At 29.2% G+C, this 20,293-nt stretch overlaps 3 protein-coding genes across 4 annotated transcripts; all 3 read right to left on the bottom strand.

The window, feature by feature from the left end:
* Window positions 1-194: 194 nt before the first annotated feature.
* Window positions 195-2,193, bottom strand: LOC130899537 (transcription factor A, mitochondrial-like). Of its 2 annotated transcripts, XM_057809543.1 has the most exons (5): window positions 2,173-2,191; window positions 1,793-1,875; window positions 1,349-1,730; window positions 1,009-1,293; window positions 195-702 (listed from the first exon to the last, which is right to left on the bottom strand). In XM_057809543.1, exons 2-5 carry the CDS (start codon window positions 1,858-1,860, stop codon window positions 673-675), a joined length of 765 nt encoding a protein of 254 aa, XP_057665526.1. In that variant the 5' UTR covers window positions 1,861-1,875; window positions 2,173-2,191; the 3' UTR covers window positions 195-672. The 2 variants fall into 2 exon arrangements, with proteins under 2 accessions (XP_057665526.1, XP_057665527.1); XM_057809544.1 differs by having other exon boundaries at window positions 1,793-2,193.
* A 499-nt stretch (window positions 2,194-2,692) lies between these two features.
* On the bottom strand, window positions 2,693-3,665 carry LOC130899538 (enhancer of split m7 protein-like). The gene has a single exon (XM_057809545.1). The coding sequence runs from the start codon at window positions 3,491-3,493 to the stop codon at window positions 2,936-2,938; it is 558 nt and encodes a 185-aa protein (XP_057665528.1). The 5' UTR covers window positions 3,494-3,665; the 3' UTR covers window positions 2,693-2,935.
* A 2,633-nt stretch (window positions 3,666-6,298) lies between these two features.
* On the bottom strand, window positions 6,299-7,677 carry LOC130899277 (enhancer of split mbeta protein-like). Its single transcript, XM_057809085.1, has one exon. It carries the CDS (start codon window positions 7,304-7,306, stop codon window positions 6,677-6,679), a length of 630 nt encoding a protein of 209 aa, XP_057665068.1. The 5' UTR covers window positions 7,307-7,677; the 3' UTR covers window positions 6,299-6,676.
* Between the last annotated feature and the right edge of the window lie 12,616 nt (window positions 7,678-20,293).

The following is a 20,293-nucleotide window of genomic DNA, read 5'->3' as shown; positions in this document are numbered from 1 at the left end:
CAATATGAACCTGAACATTAAGAAAAGCATATTGTAAAACTGGCTTTGATCTGACCAATTTACAATATTACCAATGTAAATTTGATGACTTCCAACTAATAAACTACTTTTTTATGAAATTATATAACTATATAATTATAAACACTCATAAAATAAGGATAAAAGGATCGATAAGGATAAAATAAAAGCTAGTATTTGTTGAAACTGTTTATTTATCAAATTTTTTCTTAATTAAAATCGTAAAACTTAAAAAATAATATTCATAATGAAAACCCAGTTAATTAAAAATGTATAAAAGGGTCAATTAAACATTCGAAACAACAAAAATCTACGAATTTCTAAGGAAAAAAATTAGAACTTTTTAAAGAACTTCCAAAATTTGTCGACCAAACTGGATTTTTTACATTTTTTCCCATTTTCCGATTTGTTGGTCGTCAAATTCTTCTCGTCCTCCTCCGCCACTGAATTAACTCCATCTCGTGAAACTAAACAAGAACCTAAATCTTCTAAAATGATTTCTTTATTTACGTCACCATTTTTATTACCAGATCTAGTACCACGTGATTCTTTTAACGTTAATGAATCGTTAGTTTGTTTCGATGTAGTTTCAATATGAAACAACGTGTCTTCACCCGCAGTGGCGGATGAATCTGAGTGAAGACACTCGATTCCCTATTCTTTTTTATGTTTTACAGCCAAAATCTAAAAAAGTAAATAGAGAAAATTGGCAAAGATGTACTGGAATTGAAACCACTCATTAATGTATATAAAACCAAAATTTAACAAGCGATGCATTATTTTTCTCACAAACCCTGTATAATTACCAAAGGAAGGGTGAAGAATTGATCAAGTCTATGTGGAAAAGTATGTTTTTCAGTGTACAAAACTCATTTTTTACCCCCTATGGTAGATAAGATAAAATTAAACTACACTGAAATGAAAAATCACTGCTCTAATAGAATAACATTTTTTTTTAATTTAAAAAAAACTGTTAAGAAAAGTACGTACCCTTGAAGATTTTTCAGGAGTTTTTGATTTGGTCCTAACCAACTCTGGATGACCTTCTTCCAACATTTTTTGTTCCCAATTTTTTAATTCCTTTTCATACTTTTCGACTTCTTTTGAATAAACATTTTTGAATCGTTGTTTCTCAGTTTCAGGTACCTTCGACCATTCATCTTTCGAAGATTTCATTAAAATGTTAATTGGAATATTTTTTATTTGGCTTTGTTCTATGAGGTATAATAAATAAGGACCGGGAGGTTTTTTCGGTTTGTGATTTTCTTTTATCAACTAGATAAAATAAAAATTTTTCATTCACTTATGAAATAAAAATTTGATTACAAACCTTTGTGAGTTTTCTCTTTTTCTTTTCTTCTCTCTTTTCCATACTCGCTGCGTGTAACGCTTCCCTTTGCTCTTCACTTAAACTTATATTGTAATCTAATACTTCCTGATCATAAATTTCTTGTTCTTTTTTATATATTTCCTGATATTTCGCTTTCTGCTCCTCCGTGATTGTCTTCCATTGTTGTGCGACTTTTTTAAATACATCTACGGGTTTCAAATTCGGGTTTTCTTTTATTAAATTACTTCTTGTTTCAACAACAAATAGCATATAAGGATTTAGTGGTTTTTTTGGTTTATCTGGAATTTTGAGAGATTTTAACCTCTCCCGAGTTTCTGCTTTTAACGTCCTAACAGAATTTTGATTTGCTATTAAACATACCCTAAAATAAAATCCGCTATTTCGGAATAGATCCATATATAAAAATAAAACTACTTTGTTTACCTATTGGTAGACAGAAGCCATCCGTTTATAAAATTTGCGGTTTTTAACAGAAATCCTTGACCAGCCATGATTTTTTAGGACTGCTACAAGGATTTAAAAACTGGAGAATTAAAAATATATATTGTAGAATGTGAAAAAAACTATATTTTTAGGTTAAGTAAAATGTCATTTGTCAATTCAATTAGGCAACAACTTATACAGATTGATGTATTAGATGTTTTCTATCTAATAGTAAATATGCAATTGAATAAAATGTTATTAAATTTTTTATCAAATTTATTCATATTTTTCTTATTATATTGATCATAAATATATATAGCAACCTCTACGATTTATTTACTACAATAAACAACCTATTATATTTTATGAAATATACTCACGAAGTAATTAAACTCTGTCGTGTTATTTTTTTGTATAAAGTGAGAAACACTGTATACAATTAAAGAATTCAACAGTATTTTTATAACAAACTGTGAATGATACTTTTTTTGCACTAATAATTGTTTAAGAAATTAAACTAAAGGAATGCTGGCGACATCTATGTATAAAACTAAAAAGTATAGGTTAGAAATTACAGATTACTAAACATAATGTTCACTTATATTATAATAGATGTGGCCACTTTTACTAAATGACAATTTTGTTTACAAGTTTTGCTTTGAATGTATTTATTATAACTGGTTTTAATACTTTTTAACATATTTCAGTTAATATTATGAAATATACTGAAATATTTAATTCTTGTAATGTTTTACGGAACGAATCAATACCTATTTATAGTATATATTATATATATATACAAAATATTTTTATTGAATCCATTTTTATAAAAATCATGTAATAGGTATGTAAATGTATGAAAATTAGAAACCTTGTTCAAGCACTAAAACGTGAGACTAGTTTTCAATAAAATTTATTTATTGTCATATAAAATAGTTCAAAAACATAAACTGATACAAAGATAAAATTCAAAAAAAGTACAGATACCTAAAATCAATCAGTGGAAGACGTCGAGACCTATAATTATATTTATTACAAATACTACTATCACAGACAAAATTTAATGATACTTACAATAATAATTAAAGCTTTGAAAAATGAGCATAAAATTTACAATAATAAATTTTAAATTTAAAAAAAATTTCACCAAGGTCTCCAAACGGGATTATTCTCTGTATAACCAGGGCTAGACGTACTCCTTGAGGACGACGCAGGCGATGGAGGCGAAGAATAGTGGATACTCTCCTCATAAACTGGCGATGCTGGCGGTGTATACGCATTAGGTAATTCCAAATTATCCATCCCTTTCAAATTTTGACCCAAATGAGTCATTAATGTAGTACCTAAATGTATATCTACCCCTGGAATAGAAGCTAAACATCTCGAGACTTCTTTGGCACACGTTGTATATCCGCAACGGAATCTGTCGGCTTCTACGATGGGATTAGCAGATAGACGTTGTTGATTTTTGAGTTTTCTTAAATGCGAAACAGTCAATTCCAATATATCGGCTTTTTCTAACTTGGAAACGTTTTCGCCGTCGGTAGCTAAAGCGGATACCATTAAATCTTTAAGTTCGTCCAAACAACGATTTATTCTGGCTCTTCTTTTTCTTTCTAACATCGGCTTCATCACTTTACGATATTGTAAAGTGCGAGAAATCGGTTGATTATCTTGACATATAACAACAGGATTCGTCATCTTCACAAAAAACTTTTATAAAAACGTAAACTTTTTGAAAACAAGGCACTTGGCAACGTTGTACTTCTCTCGAAGTTCGACTTGGAATGGTTTCGGTATGGGCGTAGCGCTTCGTTTTATAGAAGGCGAACCCAGGTGGTGTGTAGGGGCGGTTCTAAGCGATCGTGGGAAATAGGGTGACTGAGAGTCGATCTGAGTCTATTTTGAATAGTTAAAAGGACGGTCGAACGATTATATGTCCATATGGTTGGAATGTAATGGGTCTATGGTGGGTATAATTGGGCGATTGTGTATGGGAACGTGACGGGCGCGCTTACGTTCAAGACGTGTCAGAAAAAAAATACAAATAATTGTTTGGAATAAAGAAACACGTATTGGAACATTTTTTTAGTAATTATTAAATATTATGTCTATACTGATATTCATTTTAAAATTTGTTATTAATTCAAAGTAGGGTTATGGTATATTTCTGCAAAATAATTTGACTTTGTAATTAACCACGCTGTTGACACGTTTTTTATTAATTTATCACACAAGAGTTTTAGACGAAATGTAAAATATTTAAAATTAATTTAATAAAAATTAATGATATGTAAAAGTATGCGTTTATAATCTGCAAATACTAAACTAATTAACAATATCTTTCGAGTTAAATGTAATTAATATATGTTTCCACCATAGATAAATCGTAAAATCGTAGAGAAAATTGATTTTAGTACATTAATTTGCCAACAACTACTCATATTGGTGATTCATTGATACCAACTTGGTTATTATCTCACTAAATTTTAGAAAAAGTATTTGAAACTTGAATTTTTTCTGAGGAAACGACAACCTCTATTAAAATCAAACTAAATGGTTTGATAATGTGGAAGTATTAAACTAATTAATAATATTTTTCAGGTTAAATGAAATTAAAATATAGTTCTGACATAGATAAATTGTAAAATAATAGAGAAAATTGATTTTAGTACATTAATTTGCTAACAGATATACGTATTGGTGATTAATTGATGCCAACTTAGTTTTTTTCTCACTAAATTTAAGAAAATGTATTTGAAACATGAATTTTTTTGGGGGAAAGGCAACCTGAATTAAATTTTTAGCATTCAATGAGCAATGCTTGTTATTGTTTGACATTATGTAAGGCTTTTCCCATTGCAAAATGGCTGAAACTAATAAAAATATCCCATTTTCTTTTCTGTCACATACTTTCTGCAGAGGACATCATCCGTATATTGTCATAATAATAAAAAAGAAGTAAAACGGATAAATATTATCAACAGTCGTTAGATTCAACGAAAAAGTCGAAAAGTTTAGTTTTTTCAACACAATTATTTGAACACATAACCTAGAAATGCAAAATTATGAAAATACGAATAAATTTTTGATTTCAGTAAGTAAATCGCAAGCTTTCGTAAAAGTATATTTACATCTTCAGGGAGTTTGACTAATAGGTGAAAAAAAATAGCAAAAACATCACGTAAATGGGAAGATTTGTAAGAAAAAATGCCACAAAGTACTTTCTCGAAATAATTTGCTTAATAAAAAGCACTATTTATTATTATACACAATGATTGTATGAACAAATATTGATTTTAATCCATTATTTTCTCTGAAAAATTGAAAATACCTTTGAAATTGATTTTTTCGTTAAAAAAATCGTGTTTTTCTTCATCTTTCTCACTAATTGATCCGCGACATCGCATTTTTCGTTGTTCCTGTATATGTATCACCATACCAATAGATAAACTCTTCAAATAATATGATTTTTAATTAGAGAATAGTCAAAATCATTTCTAAATCACCTCGTATACAAGTTAAAATTAATAATTTATTTTTAAAAACATTTCGTTAGTTTTAAAATCCAATTAAACAACAAACATTTTATTGTAGTTAATTTTTTATAAAAAAAAATCCCTCGATTTGCATGGTGGCTCCCGTTTCTCATTATTTCCGACCATATGGGTGAAATATTTCAAGTTGAACGCGCGTAAGTCACGTTCCCATGCATTTTTCACATCCCCGTCTCGTTTCCATTGTGTTTCGTGACCCGCCACGTTCCCATGAACCTACACCAAATGTCCCTTTTTTTCGTGTGTCTGAATCGGGGCTATGACCCGCGTTCGACTAATTACAACGATAACTAAATCCAGAAAATACAATATGGTTACTTGAAAAAAATGCTTAATTAACATTTTCTCCATTTCTATAAGATCTACAGTTATTCAAAACATATGTTTTGTACTTTATGACTCAAAGTATTTAGCATATATATTTGTTGACTTTTTATAAAGGTTTAGGGTAGAAGGGATCTCCCCTAGCTTGAATTATTTTAGGGTGTTGCTGATAAATCGTAGTAGCAGGTACTTTAAATACAATGTTGTAAAATTAGTATTTTTATTCTCAGTTTTTTGACTAAATACATTGTGACCTAGGGGATAAAAACGAATGTATTTAACTATAATTAATTCGCTTCAAATATGATTTTTTTAATAATAAAAGTAAATTTTATCATAACATTTCGAATATAATCAAATTTTATTTATAAGTCAATTAATTTTTAATAATATTATACAATCTTTTATGACATTTTTTTAGATTGTGTTGTAGCGTTATCTGTTTTAACTGTATAACGTAGTTACAAGTTGTTGCAACAGGTGGCACTGTACGCCTTATTATAGTGACGAATGGAATTTAATATGATTTGAAGGTTAAATATTTATTGTTTCAAGTTTTTTGGTATTTCATTATTTTTCGTGTCGTTTCACCTGAAAAAGAAAGAGAAAAAAAGAAACAAGAAGATAATTGTAACAAATAATATTTATTTTCAAGTTTTTTTTTTATGAAAATACAAAAAAACTGTATCACAGTGGCGCTATTACAAAGAAAAACTATCGAACTTGTCATAACATTTTTGTTTTGATTAAAATTGCTTTCAAAATCACAGGTACCAACAAGAATATCACAAATATATTTATAGAAAAATGTTAAAATCTACATACTTCTTAACGTTAAAGCTTTTCAAAAATCGTTAGAGATCTTTCCTTAAACTAAGTATTAAAACTATATTTAAAGCAATTGAGCAATTGATTTTTTTTTCTTTCAACGAAAAAATGAAAAACGAAAGACAACAGAAGTGAGATTTTTTGAATATTTACAAAAAAATAAGTCGTCGAAATTTCACCACGGTCTCCATACTTCTTCTTTTTTAGCAACTTTTAATAACCCAGCCGTAGAACAATCCATAGGTTGGTTAGGGGATGGACTACATCTTGACGAACTCGAAGAAGCTGGAGTCAAAGGCATGATGTAATGATGAGGCACTTCACTTTCTGAATTCGGAGAACCAGGAGGCGTGTAAGGGGAACTCACTTGTATAACTAAAGGTGAAACTTTGTCCATTTCGTTGAGACGATGTCCGAGATGCGTCATCAATTTCGTACCCAATTGAATATCGACACCAGGAGTCGAAGCCAGACATCTAGAAACTTCATTAGCGCAATGTGTATAACCAGCTCTGAATCTGTCAGCGTCTATAATTGGATTCGTCGATAATCTTTGTTGTTTTCTTAGTTTATGTAAATGACGAACCGTCAATTCTAAAATATCGGCTTTTTCTAATTTCGATACGTTTTCACCTTCACTCTGTAGAGCGGTTACCATAAGTTCCTTCAATTCGTCCAAACAACGATTTATTCTGGCTCTTCTTTTTCTTTCCAGCATCGGTTTCATCACTTTTCTATATTGATACGTCCGAGAAATCGGTTGAGATTCCTCGACATTAGTTGTAGTCATCATTTCGTAAGACATAGTAAATAAAATACACGTAAAAACTTAATACGCGCGCTAAGCGGACAGAATGTTATTTAGCACTGAACAACTCGACGGTTAAACCGTGAATGAATGTGAAAATGGAAGGGGCTCGGCTTTTATAACTCACCCAGGTGTGTAGAGTGAGTTAAACGGGCCTGTGCTGTGCGCTTTTGATCGTGGGAATCTCAAAGGCTATGGTGTTCCCACACTTCAGCCACCTGTGACTGTTCGAGCGCGTGCAGCTGCTTTATTTCCATCTCGCTTTCAAGAGTGTTCTCTCTTCTCAGTTAGTTGACGTCAGACACATCGCCGGCGCCAAATTTATTCAACGGGTCTCATTATACATAATAAAATACAAGATTTTAAATGGAAAATTTGTTTTTTTTTTATTACTATGTTGTTCTAATAAAATGACATAATTTGTTTCTGACAGTTTTGATAAGATGTTAAAGTAAAATGGCGGCGTTTACGTCAACACTATCTTATACGATGTAATTCAAATCGTTGAAATCAATTTTTTATTAATTGTAGATGGTTTTTATATAATTTGTTATTTTTTAATATGAAAATACATATCTATATCTTCTAAATACCAAGTACGTTACAAAATTTAATACGATAAATAGTACCATTTTCTCCCGCTAGGAGTTAAAGGACTAGAATGAAGTTTGTTTCGTGATATTATGATTTTAACAGAACTAGTGTAGCAAGTAGAAACTTTGCGTAGAATATGTTATAAGATTTTTGTAACCAATTCTCCAGTTCCTTATTCTCACCAATACTCTTAATGTTTTACATTTCCTGACCATATTTTAAAGCTAGAATCTGAATTTAGTAAACATAATTTCTTCTTTTTCGTAAAATATAATTCTTCTTTTTTACGTTTATTAGTCGTTTACCACGTAATACAAAAAGTTTTCACGTTGTAGCGTCTGGTATCACCTTTTTTTGTTTATTTATGATACTGTTTATATGAATCGAATTTAAACGTGTTTTACAACGAAGGCCACTGATAAGGTATAATTAAAGTTATTTTAATATTTGTTTGAAATAACAAGTATTTATTTTTTTGCTGTGAATATTATTTCTATTAATAATAAAAGTTTGTGTATATAAATCGAGTACAATAAGTTTATATTTTACGAAAATTATTATTTGAATTAGCAGCAAGAACAAACTATGAATTTATATACGTACGCCTATGGGTCTATCTATGAAGACCTGTTAAACATAATTGTTTCTTCCTCTATATTACAGTATAAAACTATCTCTATCTCCGTCTGCAAGCTCGTGCTTGTAACGTGCTGTTATTTTCGTGATTTCTTCGTACTGAAGTGTTCTGATTTTTTGTCCCCTATCAATTTGACTTTGTTTGATGACCTTTAGGGTGGTTTTTTTATAAGAGATTGAATGATTGTTCGAAATATATATTAATTCCAACCAGTGGATTACAAAATGGAGTTTTGTTTACATTTACGTATATGAAAAAAGGATATATGTAGATAACGGACTCGAAATATATAAAAATAGGCACAGAAAAAAGTTAATTTTGCAAAATAGACGCGAAATTGAATAAAACTAATTCTTAACAAAAAGAAAAGATGTATGTGTTGTGTGGAAGCAATTTTAAGTCTGTCATAAATGTTGTTCAATATTAATAGTACAGGTAAAATAGGGTCAAACCTGAAATTAAATTGGGCGCTTTTGCTTTTCTAGTTTCTCGAAGGTTTTAGGTTACTGAATAAGCGTAGCAACGAAATTACTGGCACGGGTTTTGGAAATTTTGGAACGCGAATAACTTGAAAGCTAAGAGAAATTCGAAAAAAACTACTCGAATAAAAAATGTAGAGCAATAGTTTCTCTTGCACAACAATGTGGGTACTTATTTTGTGCTCTAAAGTTTTGGTTAAGGCACTTTTTTTCGAATTCTACGTAGTTATTCTTGATTTAAAATATTTTTGAGCGTTCAAAACCATTTTATAACGGAAATTTTTAGGTTAGGAAACATTTTTTGTACAGAATGTTGTGCTCCACATTTTTTGTCTGGGCAGTTTGTGTCGAATTTCTCGTAGTTTTCGAGTTATCCGCAATTTAAAATGTTTATGAGTACATTAAATCATTTTACGGTGTAAATTTTGAGGTTAGGAAAAAATTTTTTCGAACCAATCTGTAGAGAATTTTGTGCTCTACATTTTTTGTTCTGACACTTTTTTTCGAATTCTTCGTAGTTTTCGAGTTATTTCCGATTAAAAATATATTTGAGTGTATAAACCCATTTTAAGAAGAAAATGTTGAGGTTAGGAACAAATAACTAGAATACTTTTTTGTAAATAATTTTTTGCTCTATATTTTTTATTACGGCAGTTTTTTACGAATTCTTCATAGTTTTCGAGTTATTCGTGATTTTAAATATTTTTGAGCGTTCAAACTCATTTTATGTCGGAAATTTTGAGGTTAGGAAAAAGTTGAAACAATTTTTGTACAGAATATTGTACTCCAATTTTTTTTCCTGGTAGTTTGTGTCGTATTTCTCGTAGTTTTCGAGTTATCTGCAATTCAAACTGTTTTTGAGTACATTAACCCATTTTACGGGGAAAATTTTGAGGTTAGGAAAAAATGTTCAAAGACCAATCTGTAGAGAATTTTGTTCTCTACATTTTCTGTTCCAACACTTTTTTTCAAATTTCTTGTAGTTTTCGAGTTATTCTCGAATGAAAATATTTTTGAGCGTATAAACCCAGTGTGAGGTGAAAATTTTGAGGTTAGGGAAAAATGTTTAAAAACTAATCTATATAGAATTTTGTGCTCTACATTTTTTGACTCTTCACTTTTTTTCGAATTCCTCATAGTTTTCGAGTTATCCGCAATTTAAAATGTTTTTGAGTACATTAACTCATTTTCCGGTGATAATTTTGAGATTAGGAAAAAATTTTTTCGAACCAATCTGTAGAGAATTTTGTGCTCTACATTTTCTGTTCCAACATTTTTTTCCAAATTTCTCGTAGTTTTCGAGTTATTCGCGATTCAAAATATTTTTGAGCGTATAAACCCATTTTGAGGTGAAAATTTTGAGGTTAGGAACAACAGAATCTGAAAAATCAAAACCGCTCAATGTAATTTAAGGTTTCAGCTCAAATTCGCTTAATTTGCCTGCACTATAATGTCTCTCTATCCTAACAAGTGTAAGACGTTGTTTTTTCTTCAGTTCTTTTCTTCAAAATATTTTCCTAATGGTAGCAACTCCTGTAGTTTCTCCTCTCCTGTTATCAGCAGCTTATGTTAACATGAGTATTGAACGTTAGTTAATACTCATTGACGCCATGTTGATTAATAAATAAATAATCATTCAGTCTCAAATTATAATCAATAAAATAGAATCTTGATTCATAAAACTGCGTCGTAAATTTTGATATTTACTATAATGTCGCGTATAGATAAACATCAAATAGGTACAAATTAAACTTTTTTAGTTGATTTACGTGATAAAAATTGAACGAACACGTCTCAAGTTGATGATAGATTCCGTAAAAATCGACCATCTAGCGTCTAGACTTATCTTAACACGTGTTAATGATTACAAAATTATTGTTTGATAAGGATTTAGGACAACAAAACACAAAATATTCGATGATTTATTGAGATTTATCGCACCAATAGGAATCTTAGTACTTCCAGTTAAATTCTATGTGCCGCCGTTTCAAATTCGGCCAAAATTCGATGGTCGCAAGTTTTTGCAAATATCTCGTTTTTTATGGGTTTTACGCTATTTATACCCATTATCAATATTGTAGAGAATTTAATTTTCTACAACTTTTGTATTCAACATTTTTTTATACCTCTAACTGTTTTCGAGATAGAGGGCGTAGAACGCGCGATCAGAGAATATTTGGGGTCAATTTTTACGCCCTGTATCTCGAAAACAGTTCGAGGTATGAAAAAATGTTGAATATGAAAGTTGTAGAAAATTAAATTCTCTACAATATTGATAATGGGCATAAATAGCGTAAAACTCATAAAAAACGAGATATATACGTGGTTAAAAATATATACTTAAATCTAGATAATTTCAAACATATATTTATTTTTTCATATATAATGAAAACTTTGAATAAATAAAAAATGTTTGACTTCGAAGTGTACGTATTCTAAATAAGTTTTATCACGAGTTCCGTTGATAATTATTTTGGATGAATTGTTGACCGTTAATCGTCTGACGATAACAATTATTTTAACAGACGACTGGAATATTTCATTTAATTAAGATAAAATAATACAATACAATTGGATATGGCTTTTGAGCGAAAAAATCTTTTCAAAACACGATGCTTCATCACCAAAAATCTATGACAACACGTTCTGAGTACGTTCACCATTAAAACTTTATGAAGTTTTAAACGTCAAATGTCAAATGTGTCAAGTTTTGTATAATTTCGATTTTGACAACTACTTCATCTAAATTGACGTTTATAAAGTGATAAAATTTCTTTATATTTAAGGAAAAACTATTCACGAACGACGAATTGATTTTTGCATGAATAATTCGAATTAAAGTAGCCATTGTTTTTTTCCTACACCGACAATCGTCATTAGCAGTCATCGAAGTTAACTTCGGGCTATGTAGACCGAAATATAAAATAAAAAAAAGAGAGTTTAGGAACGTGTGCCATGCGATACATCCCAAACAATATAATAAACATTCTTCTGTACTTTCCCACGGCCTCTACCGACGACTTAACGACTTCTGTGTGTTTATGACTTGTCCGCGACGTTAGTCATTTGGTGCCTGCCTTGGTTAGAATCACTGACAACAATCAGTGGTAATCATTAACGCCTTTACGTAACATAGCTTAGAATACATAAAAAATACGTTCGGAATTATAAATCTATATGTATATTTATACAAAGAGAATCTGTAATTTTGAAAAAACGTATTTACTTATGTCAAATGTCAAAGAACAACTCAAACAGTTGTCACAAGTGTCAATGTCACGCGATACCAGCAAAGATAGTGACAGGAGAACAGAAAGCGTTTTGCAAAGTATTAACCAATTGCAGTTATAAATATTTGTTATTATTTGTCTTAGAACTCAAGTAACAGGCCACGTATAATAGATATTGTTCATTAAATGAAAAAGGAAAGAAAATTTTCAGATTATTCACATAAATGTATATCAACGTGTTCAATAGTTGTTTTTGAAAATCGTTTTATAAACATGGTAATCTCGGTTTGTTTCCTTATTGTCAATAATTTATTATTTTATCACGATTTGTTAATAAAAAAATATTTTTCGTCAATAACCATTGAAAAATAAAATTCATTACGAATCAATTAAATTGAAAAACCATGTTATGAGTAGTCTGTAGATAAGAGAAAGTATAGTTGAGACATACATAATATAGCAATCGTTAATATAATTTGAAATTGTTATACAGGGTGTCCCCCGACGATTTAAAACTATCTGTATATGGCAAAATACTTATAGTAGAATCGTGAAAATTTCTACGTTTGGGTTTTCGGATACGATCTTTTTAACTAGAATATTTTCAAAGATGGTCGACTTCCGGTTCTACCGGAAATCGATTGTAACTTTGTTATTTTAAATAGAACACCCTGTATATTGATACATTTTTAAAATCTACTTAAAATTTCAGTATACTTTTGTTCAAAAACTTTTTTCTAAAAATGCATACTTTTTGAGTTATTAATTTTTTTGTAAAAAAATTGATCATTGCAGACCCTTATAAATAATTTTTTTACGAGGATATCATTAGAGATATGAAAATAATTTCTAATCGGTTACTTTTAGCAAGGTCAGACGTATTTGAATCTATGTTGAAAAATGTTTCATTTCATACAGGGTGTATATAAAAAATGTTCAAAGTTTAACTTTATCAAAATCAAATTTCTTTATTTTTTTAAATAGAACCACCCGGTTTTTTCTATTTTAATGCATTCAGGGGTGAAAAATAAGGCAAATTCATGTATACTTTCCTGTACCTAAACCTTACCGTTATCCAGATTTTAAATGTTTTCTTTAAATGTTTAGAGACGCAGGTGTGGACTAAATTTTATTTTGACTCGTTAATACAAGCACTAAGTATTTTTCTTTCTCATCAAATCAAATTGTATTTACTAACCCTATTCCAACTTTTAGCCGTTCTATTTATAAAAATAAAGAAATTTGATTTTGATAAAGTTAAACTTTGAACATTTTTTATACATACCCGGTATAAAATGAAAAATTTTTCATAATAGATTCAAATACGTCTGACCTTCCTAAAAGCAACCGAATAGAAACCATTTTCATACCTTTAAAAGTATTCTCGTAAAAAAATAATTTATAAGGGTCTGCAACGATCAAATTTTTTACAAAAAAATTAATAACTCAAAAAGTATGCATTTTTAGAAAAAAGTTTTTGAACAAAAATATACTGAAATTTTACGTAGATTTTAAAAATGTATTAATATACAGGTTGTTCTATTTAAAATAACAAAGTTACAATTGATTTCCGGTAGAACCGGAAGTCGACCATCTTTGAAAGTATTTTACTTAAAAAGATCGTATCCGAAAACCCAAACGTATAAATTTTCACGATTCTACTATAAGTATTTTGCCATATACAAATAGTTTTAACTCGTCGTGGGACACCCTGTATATACATCGAGGACATTATTTACACCCACAAATACAATGTCTTTTTGTACCCATTACACAGAAACAATATTTATTGAATCGTATCGTCAGTCTCAGGGCCGGATTAAACTAGGGGCTTTGGGGGGCTATACCCCCGGCCCCCATAATTTGGAAAACATTCTATATTTTTTGTAAATCTAACGTATTGATATATTTTTTTCACTTTTTCCGGATTTCCGAATTCCTTAAGAGGGCCGCCCCGTCATTATAAATCTTAATCCGGCCCTGGTCATAATCAAAAATTAAAAATATCTAGTCCAAATACAGCAAATATTTTATGGAATTTCAATGTTATCTCTCGACATGAACTTTGGATTGTCGTTGAAATTTTGTTTATATAAATATCTTTAGAACGTGGCGTTTTATACTTTAAATAATTTTATTACTAAAACCCTTATCGTATCAGACGTTTTACGTAATTTTTTCCATTTTTAGAACTACACAAACATGTTATAAAAGCAGACAGCACGTGGCTGAATTAAATATAAAAATTGTTCATAATATTTCGTTTTTTATCATATTAGATTATAATATAAATTATTGTTTTCGAAAATTTCAAATTTACTACTAAATCTTTGTCTTCCTTTTATCTCTAAACTCTTCTGGAATGTTTCGTTTATTATGTATAATGATATTTCTATTTTCTACCTATTCCTTAAATGAGCGGGGCTAAACACGTGACTACAAATGGTACAGAGTTGCCACATTGATACTAATATATTATCGAAACATATTTCCCTTCAAATGATTCTAGCATCTCATCTCGGATGATCTCATCTTGAATTGTACTGAATTTTCAAATGCCTTTTTCTTATTTTTCCATCACATCGCAAAGCTTTCAATAATAAGTACTCCATAATTTATTTATATTACGGTATGATTTTTGCACTCCTGTTATATATAAGTGTTCTAGAAGTATTTGAAACAACGGATGTCTTGTGACAAATGACATATTAACGAGTAATATGAAATTTTTTTACATTAACAACTAAAGAATTCAATTTTTGAACATATGCCGGTTTTATTTAACATCTACGATATATATATATATATATATATATATATATATATATATATATATATATATATATATATATATATATCGATATAAAAAAGAAGAATAAAGAAACTATAATCATCTGAGGGACATAATCAATTCCAGCTTCTCAATAATGCAGCAATGTGGGTAGCGGAGTGTATTACATGTAAATAATAATCATTCATTTGTTATTATGCACAGCACGATCTGGGAACCAGTTCGGTGTCAGATAGCAGTAGGTCGTGGATATTATCGTTACAGCGTTGCCAAATGCAAATTTAATATAACATGCGCCGTTCACGTAAAATCGTTTCTTAGTAAGTCAGAGTTTATAATGATAAGTTTCATTCGATTTTGCTTCGGGCAACGAATTCTTGTACTTATTTGATGAAATGAAATTTGTGTAAAGCTTGTTGAGACTTGTTACTGACCCGTGTATACAAATTGATCTATTTTCATTTTAAGAACTATTTTGAAATTACAGGATACTTTTCATCAATTCCTTTAGTAATTAAATAGAAAAGTAGTTATTAAATTAGAGATGTAGGTAATAGATTTTTTTAAATTTCAAATAAGACTATATATTGTTTTAAAAAATATGTTGTGAGTATGTAGATCTGACAACAACGGCGATACAGTCACAATCAGTGAGTGGCTCACGTTTGACGTCATACGAAAGGTTGTTGGCGTTGCGGTGAGAGGCGGGAGGGGCGGTAAACTACCGTGGGAACGTTTTGCAAAGCACGTGCTCAATGAGAAAGAGTGCCTTGCTATGTTCATTTTGTATCGCGATTTGTAGGCTTGTTTATAAATAACTAATCACTAATGGAACTACTTTAATTCTGTCATATACACAAATATGCAATTTTTTTCTACAATTTCACGATTTATTATTAAAACTTTATTTTATTCATCATATCTTGTTACTATTTATCATATATTGTCACTTATATGTTCAAATAATCATAATTATTACGAGGAACTTGATTTAAAATTATTTTTTTTCATAGTCCTTGATGATTCTTCTAATTTATTAGTTTTTTTAAATAATTACACAACTCTACATAAAAAAATTGTCTTTGTAGTAGGTATATAAAACTTAAAATATTTATGAGCGTTCAAATCCATTTTGTAACGTAAACTTTGAGGTTAGGAAATTCAATTCAAGGTTTTAGCCTAATTTGTCTGTACTATCAACCACTCAAGCATAAAGAAGATATTGAAAAGTAGGAGGGAGGTCTAAACTATCCAAACATGTATTATACAATACCAATAAACAAGTTTTTCGTTGTAAAAATTCGTTTGGAAATGTCTATATTGTTAGCATATGAAATTCTAAAAACACCCTGTATTCATCTACATACAAGTTGTGGAAAATTAATATTTCGCGTCATAACAATTTTTTATATATATATGACCTACCGTATTCTGAAAAATGTATCTTTTATAAAACATAAACGTCGATGTACTTTTATCTTTGTTATGTACGCGTTATTATTGTATATATTCATCTCGCTCGCACACTTCCTCTCTTCTGTGGGAAAATGAAGCAGGTGTTAGTTAATCCAATCTCGTTCTCGCATAGGAATTTTTTTTATTTATCTTTTACTTTTAAAAACAAATTTTATCTTTCGCAGTATTATTTATCATTCGAATTAACGTTTGTAGAAGCCAAGCAACTAACTCTCTATTGAGAAATTATACCGAGTTAGCGACAAACTGTTATTTTAGTTTTATTTCGATTTCGCAATATTATTCAATTATATACTTTGTTTATAAGTTAATTAGATATACAGGGTGTTCCACGACTGTATATAGTAAAATACTTTCTACGTTTGGGTTTTCGGATACGAACTTTTTAACTAAAATATTTTCAAAGATGGCCGACTTCCGGTTCTACCGGAAATCGACTGTAACTTTGTTATTTTAAATAGAACACCTTATATATTAATACATTTTTGAAATCTACGTAAAATTTTAATATGCTTCTGTTTAAAATTTTTTTTCGAAAAATACATACTTTTTTAGTTATTAATTTTTTTGTAAAAAATTTGACAGTTGCAGACCTTTATAAATTATTTTTTTACGACTACATCCTTGAAGATTTGAAAATGGTTTTTATTCAGTTGCTTTTAGTAAAGTCAGACGTATTTGAATTCACGTTGAAAAATTTTTCATTTTATACAGGGTGTGTATAAAAAGTGTCCAAAGTTCAACTTCATAAATATCGAATTTCTTCATTTTTTTAAATAGAACTACCCGGTTTTTTGTATTTTAATGCATTCAGGGATAAAAAATAAGGTAAATTCATGTATATTTTCCTATACCTAAACCTCACCGTTATTCAGATATTAAACGTTTTCTGTAAATTTTTCCGTTTGAACGAAATCAATTTCAATTGTTAGGACATAAAAATAAATTTCCATCATCTGCCTCAGAATCGTGTAGACCACGTTTTGACCACACTTATCAAATTCCGTTTCTTTTTTTTCTATTTTTCTTTTTCGGCGTCCCAATACCGAACAATATACGTGTGTCTGCCACACATACAAAATTACCTTTTTCCTACCTATCTTTGTTGTCATAAGATAAGCCCTACAAGCATAAGATGGAGGGCGCAGCTGAGCAGTTGCGGAATATTAATGTGTAAAGTTGTTTCCCACGGTAGGGAAACACCTTTTCTTTGATTATCACTTTTGGTTTATACAGGACCGGCGCCTAGAATTAATCCGCTAAATTTTAAACATAAAACTTCATATTCACACCGAACAGATTGTTTACACTAAAACTACACCGCAATTACACTGCATAACGCGCCTTTCGAGATTCAGTATATCACGCAAGTAAAACTTTGAGGTTAGAAAACGTTAATTCTTTGTTTATTTATACATTTGTTTGATTTCCTTGTGAAATATCTTTCATTCAATACTTATCTGGTGTTTCTTCATCTATTATTGCTTCCTCTGGTGGTTTTTTAAATATTTTTACTTGTAAAATGATCCATGATGAAAAAAACAACAAAAGTATCGAATTTATTGTTTAACGTTGCCATTATTTTTATATTTGTAGTAAATCATATTTTAGAATAACGTATTTAACGATATGAATTTTATTTTAGATTATTTTTAAAAAATTTTTATAGAAATTCTCTCGGTACGGTCCTGTCGTCACCGTCCTTGTGCACGGCGTACGACATATGGGCAACGGGCATAGCACACTTGGAATACCGTGGGAAGCTACGAAATCTTGTTCAAATACCCGAAGATTGGGTTAGTTACCCCTTATTCTTATGAATACCCTTATAGAAAACGAAATTCACCGTATATTTCCTCTTTCTTTTAATACAGGACCGTATTTTGTCGTAACTATCTTGATAGATTATTGTTTTTAATATTTATAAAAAAGATACTGCGGAAAAAACGAATTTCTAGTGTATTTACAATATTTTTACTACAAAACATAATTAGTTATGTAAATAAAAGTTACTTTTGTAGATCTAAACAAGTAAAAATCACACAGGAAAAAGTCTGGACTTTAAGGTTGATAATCAGGTGTTTCAGAGTTTATTTACCGGTGCTGTTTGGACCTGGAGTTGTTTAAATGACGTGAATGTCTTTCATTCAAAAAAAGTTTAGACAGCAGCTTTTTGATAATAACTTGGAAAATAACGTACAAGTTTTTTTCTACTTTGGTTTCTACTTTTGGTTTTTCTTTGAATTTTTGTCTATTTTCATGGTTTTTCTTCGATTTTTATTATTTTTTTGGTTTTTCTTCGAGTTTTTGTCTATTTTCATGGTTTTTCTTCGAATTTTTGTCTATTTTCATGGTTTTTCTTTGATTTTTGTTTATTTTTTTGGTTTTTCTTTGAATTTTTCTCTATTTTCATGGTTTTTCTTTGAATTTTTGTCCATTTTCATAGTTTTCTTCGAGTTTTTTTCTATTTTCATGGTTTTTCTTCGAGTTTTTGTCTATTTTCATGGTTTTTCTTTGAATTTTTGTCTATTTTCATGGTTTTTCTTTGATTTTTGTTTATTTTGTTGGTTTTTCTTTGAATTTTTCTCTATTTTCATGGTTTTCTTTGAATTTTTGTCTATTTTCATGGTTTTTATTCGATTTTTATTATTTTTTTGGTTTTTCTTTGAATTTTTGTCTATTTTCATGGTTTTTATTCGATTTTTATTATTTTTTTAGTTTTTCTTTGAATTTTTGTCTATTTTCATGGTTTTTATTCGATTTTTATTATTTTTTTGGTTTTTCTTTGAATTTTTGTCTATTTTCATGGTTTTTCTTTGAATTTTTGTCTATTTTCATAGTTTTCTTCGAGTTTTTTTCTATTTTCATGGTTTTTCTTCGAGTTTTTGTCTATTTTCATGGTTTTTCTTTGATTTTTGTTTATTTTTTTGGTTTTTCTTTGAATTTTTCTCTATTTTCATGGTTTTTCTTTGAATTTTTCTCTATTTTCATGGTTTTTCTTTGAATTTTTGTCTATTTTCATAGTTTTCTTCGAGTTTTTTTCTATTTTCATGGTTTTTCTTCGAGTTTTTGTCTATTTTCATGGTTTTTCTTTGATTTTTGTTTATTTTTTTGGTTTTTCTTTGAATTTTTCTCTATTTTCATGGTTTTTCTTTGAATTTTTCTCTATTTTCATGGTTTTTCTTTGAATTTTTGTCTATTTTCATGGTTTTTCTTCGATTTTTATTATTTTTTTGGTTTTTCTTCGAGTTTTTGCCTATTTTCATGGTTTTTCTTTGAATTTTTGTCTATTTTCATGGTTTTTCTTTGAATTTTTGTCTATTTTCATAGTTTTCTTCGAGTTTTTTTCTATTTTCATGGTTTTTCTTCGAGTTTTTGTCTATTTTCATGGTTTTTCTTTGATTTTTGTTTATTTTTTTGGTTTTTCTTTGAATTTTTCTCTATTTTCATGGTTTTTCTTTGAATTTTTCTCTATTTTCATGGTTTTTCTTTGAATTTTTGTCTATTTTCATGGTTTTTCTTCGATTTTTATTATTTTTTTGGTTTTTCTTCGAGTTTTTGCCTATTTTCATGGTTTTTCTTTGAATTTTTGTCTATTTTCATGGTTTTTCTTTGAATTTTTGTCTATTTTCATGGTTTTTCTTCGATTTTTATTATTTTTTTGGTTTTTCTTTGAATTTTTGTCTATTTTCATGGTTTTCTTCGAGTTTTTGCCTATTTTCATGGTTTTTCTTTGAATTTTTGTTTATTTTCATGGTTTTTCTTCGATTTTTATCA

This window comes from Diorhabda carinulata, chromosome 11 (assembly GCF_026250575.1).
Source record: "Diorhabda carinulata isolate Delta chromosome 11, icDioCari1.1, whole genome shotgun sequence".
Taxonomy (NCBI): Eukaryota; Metazoa; Arthropoda; class Insecta; order Coleoptera; family Chrysomelidae; genus Diorhabda; species Diorhabda carinulata.
This window is presented reverse-complemented; position numbering and strand designations above follow the sequence as displayed.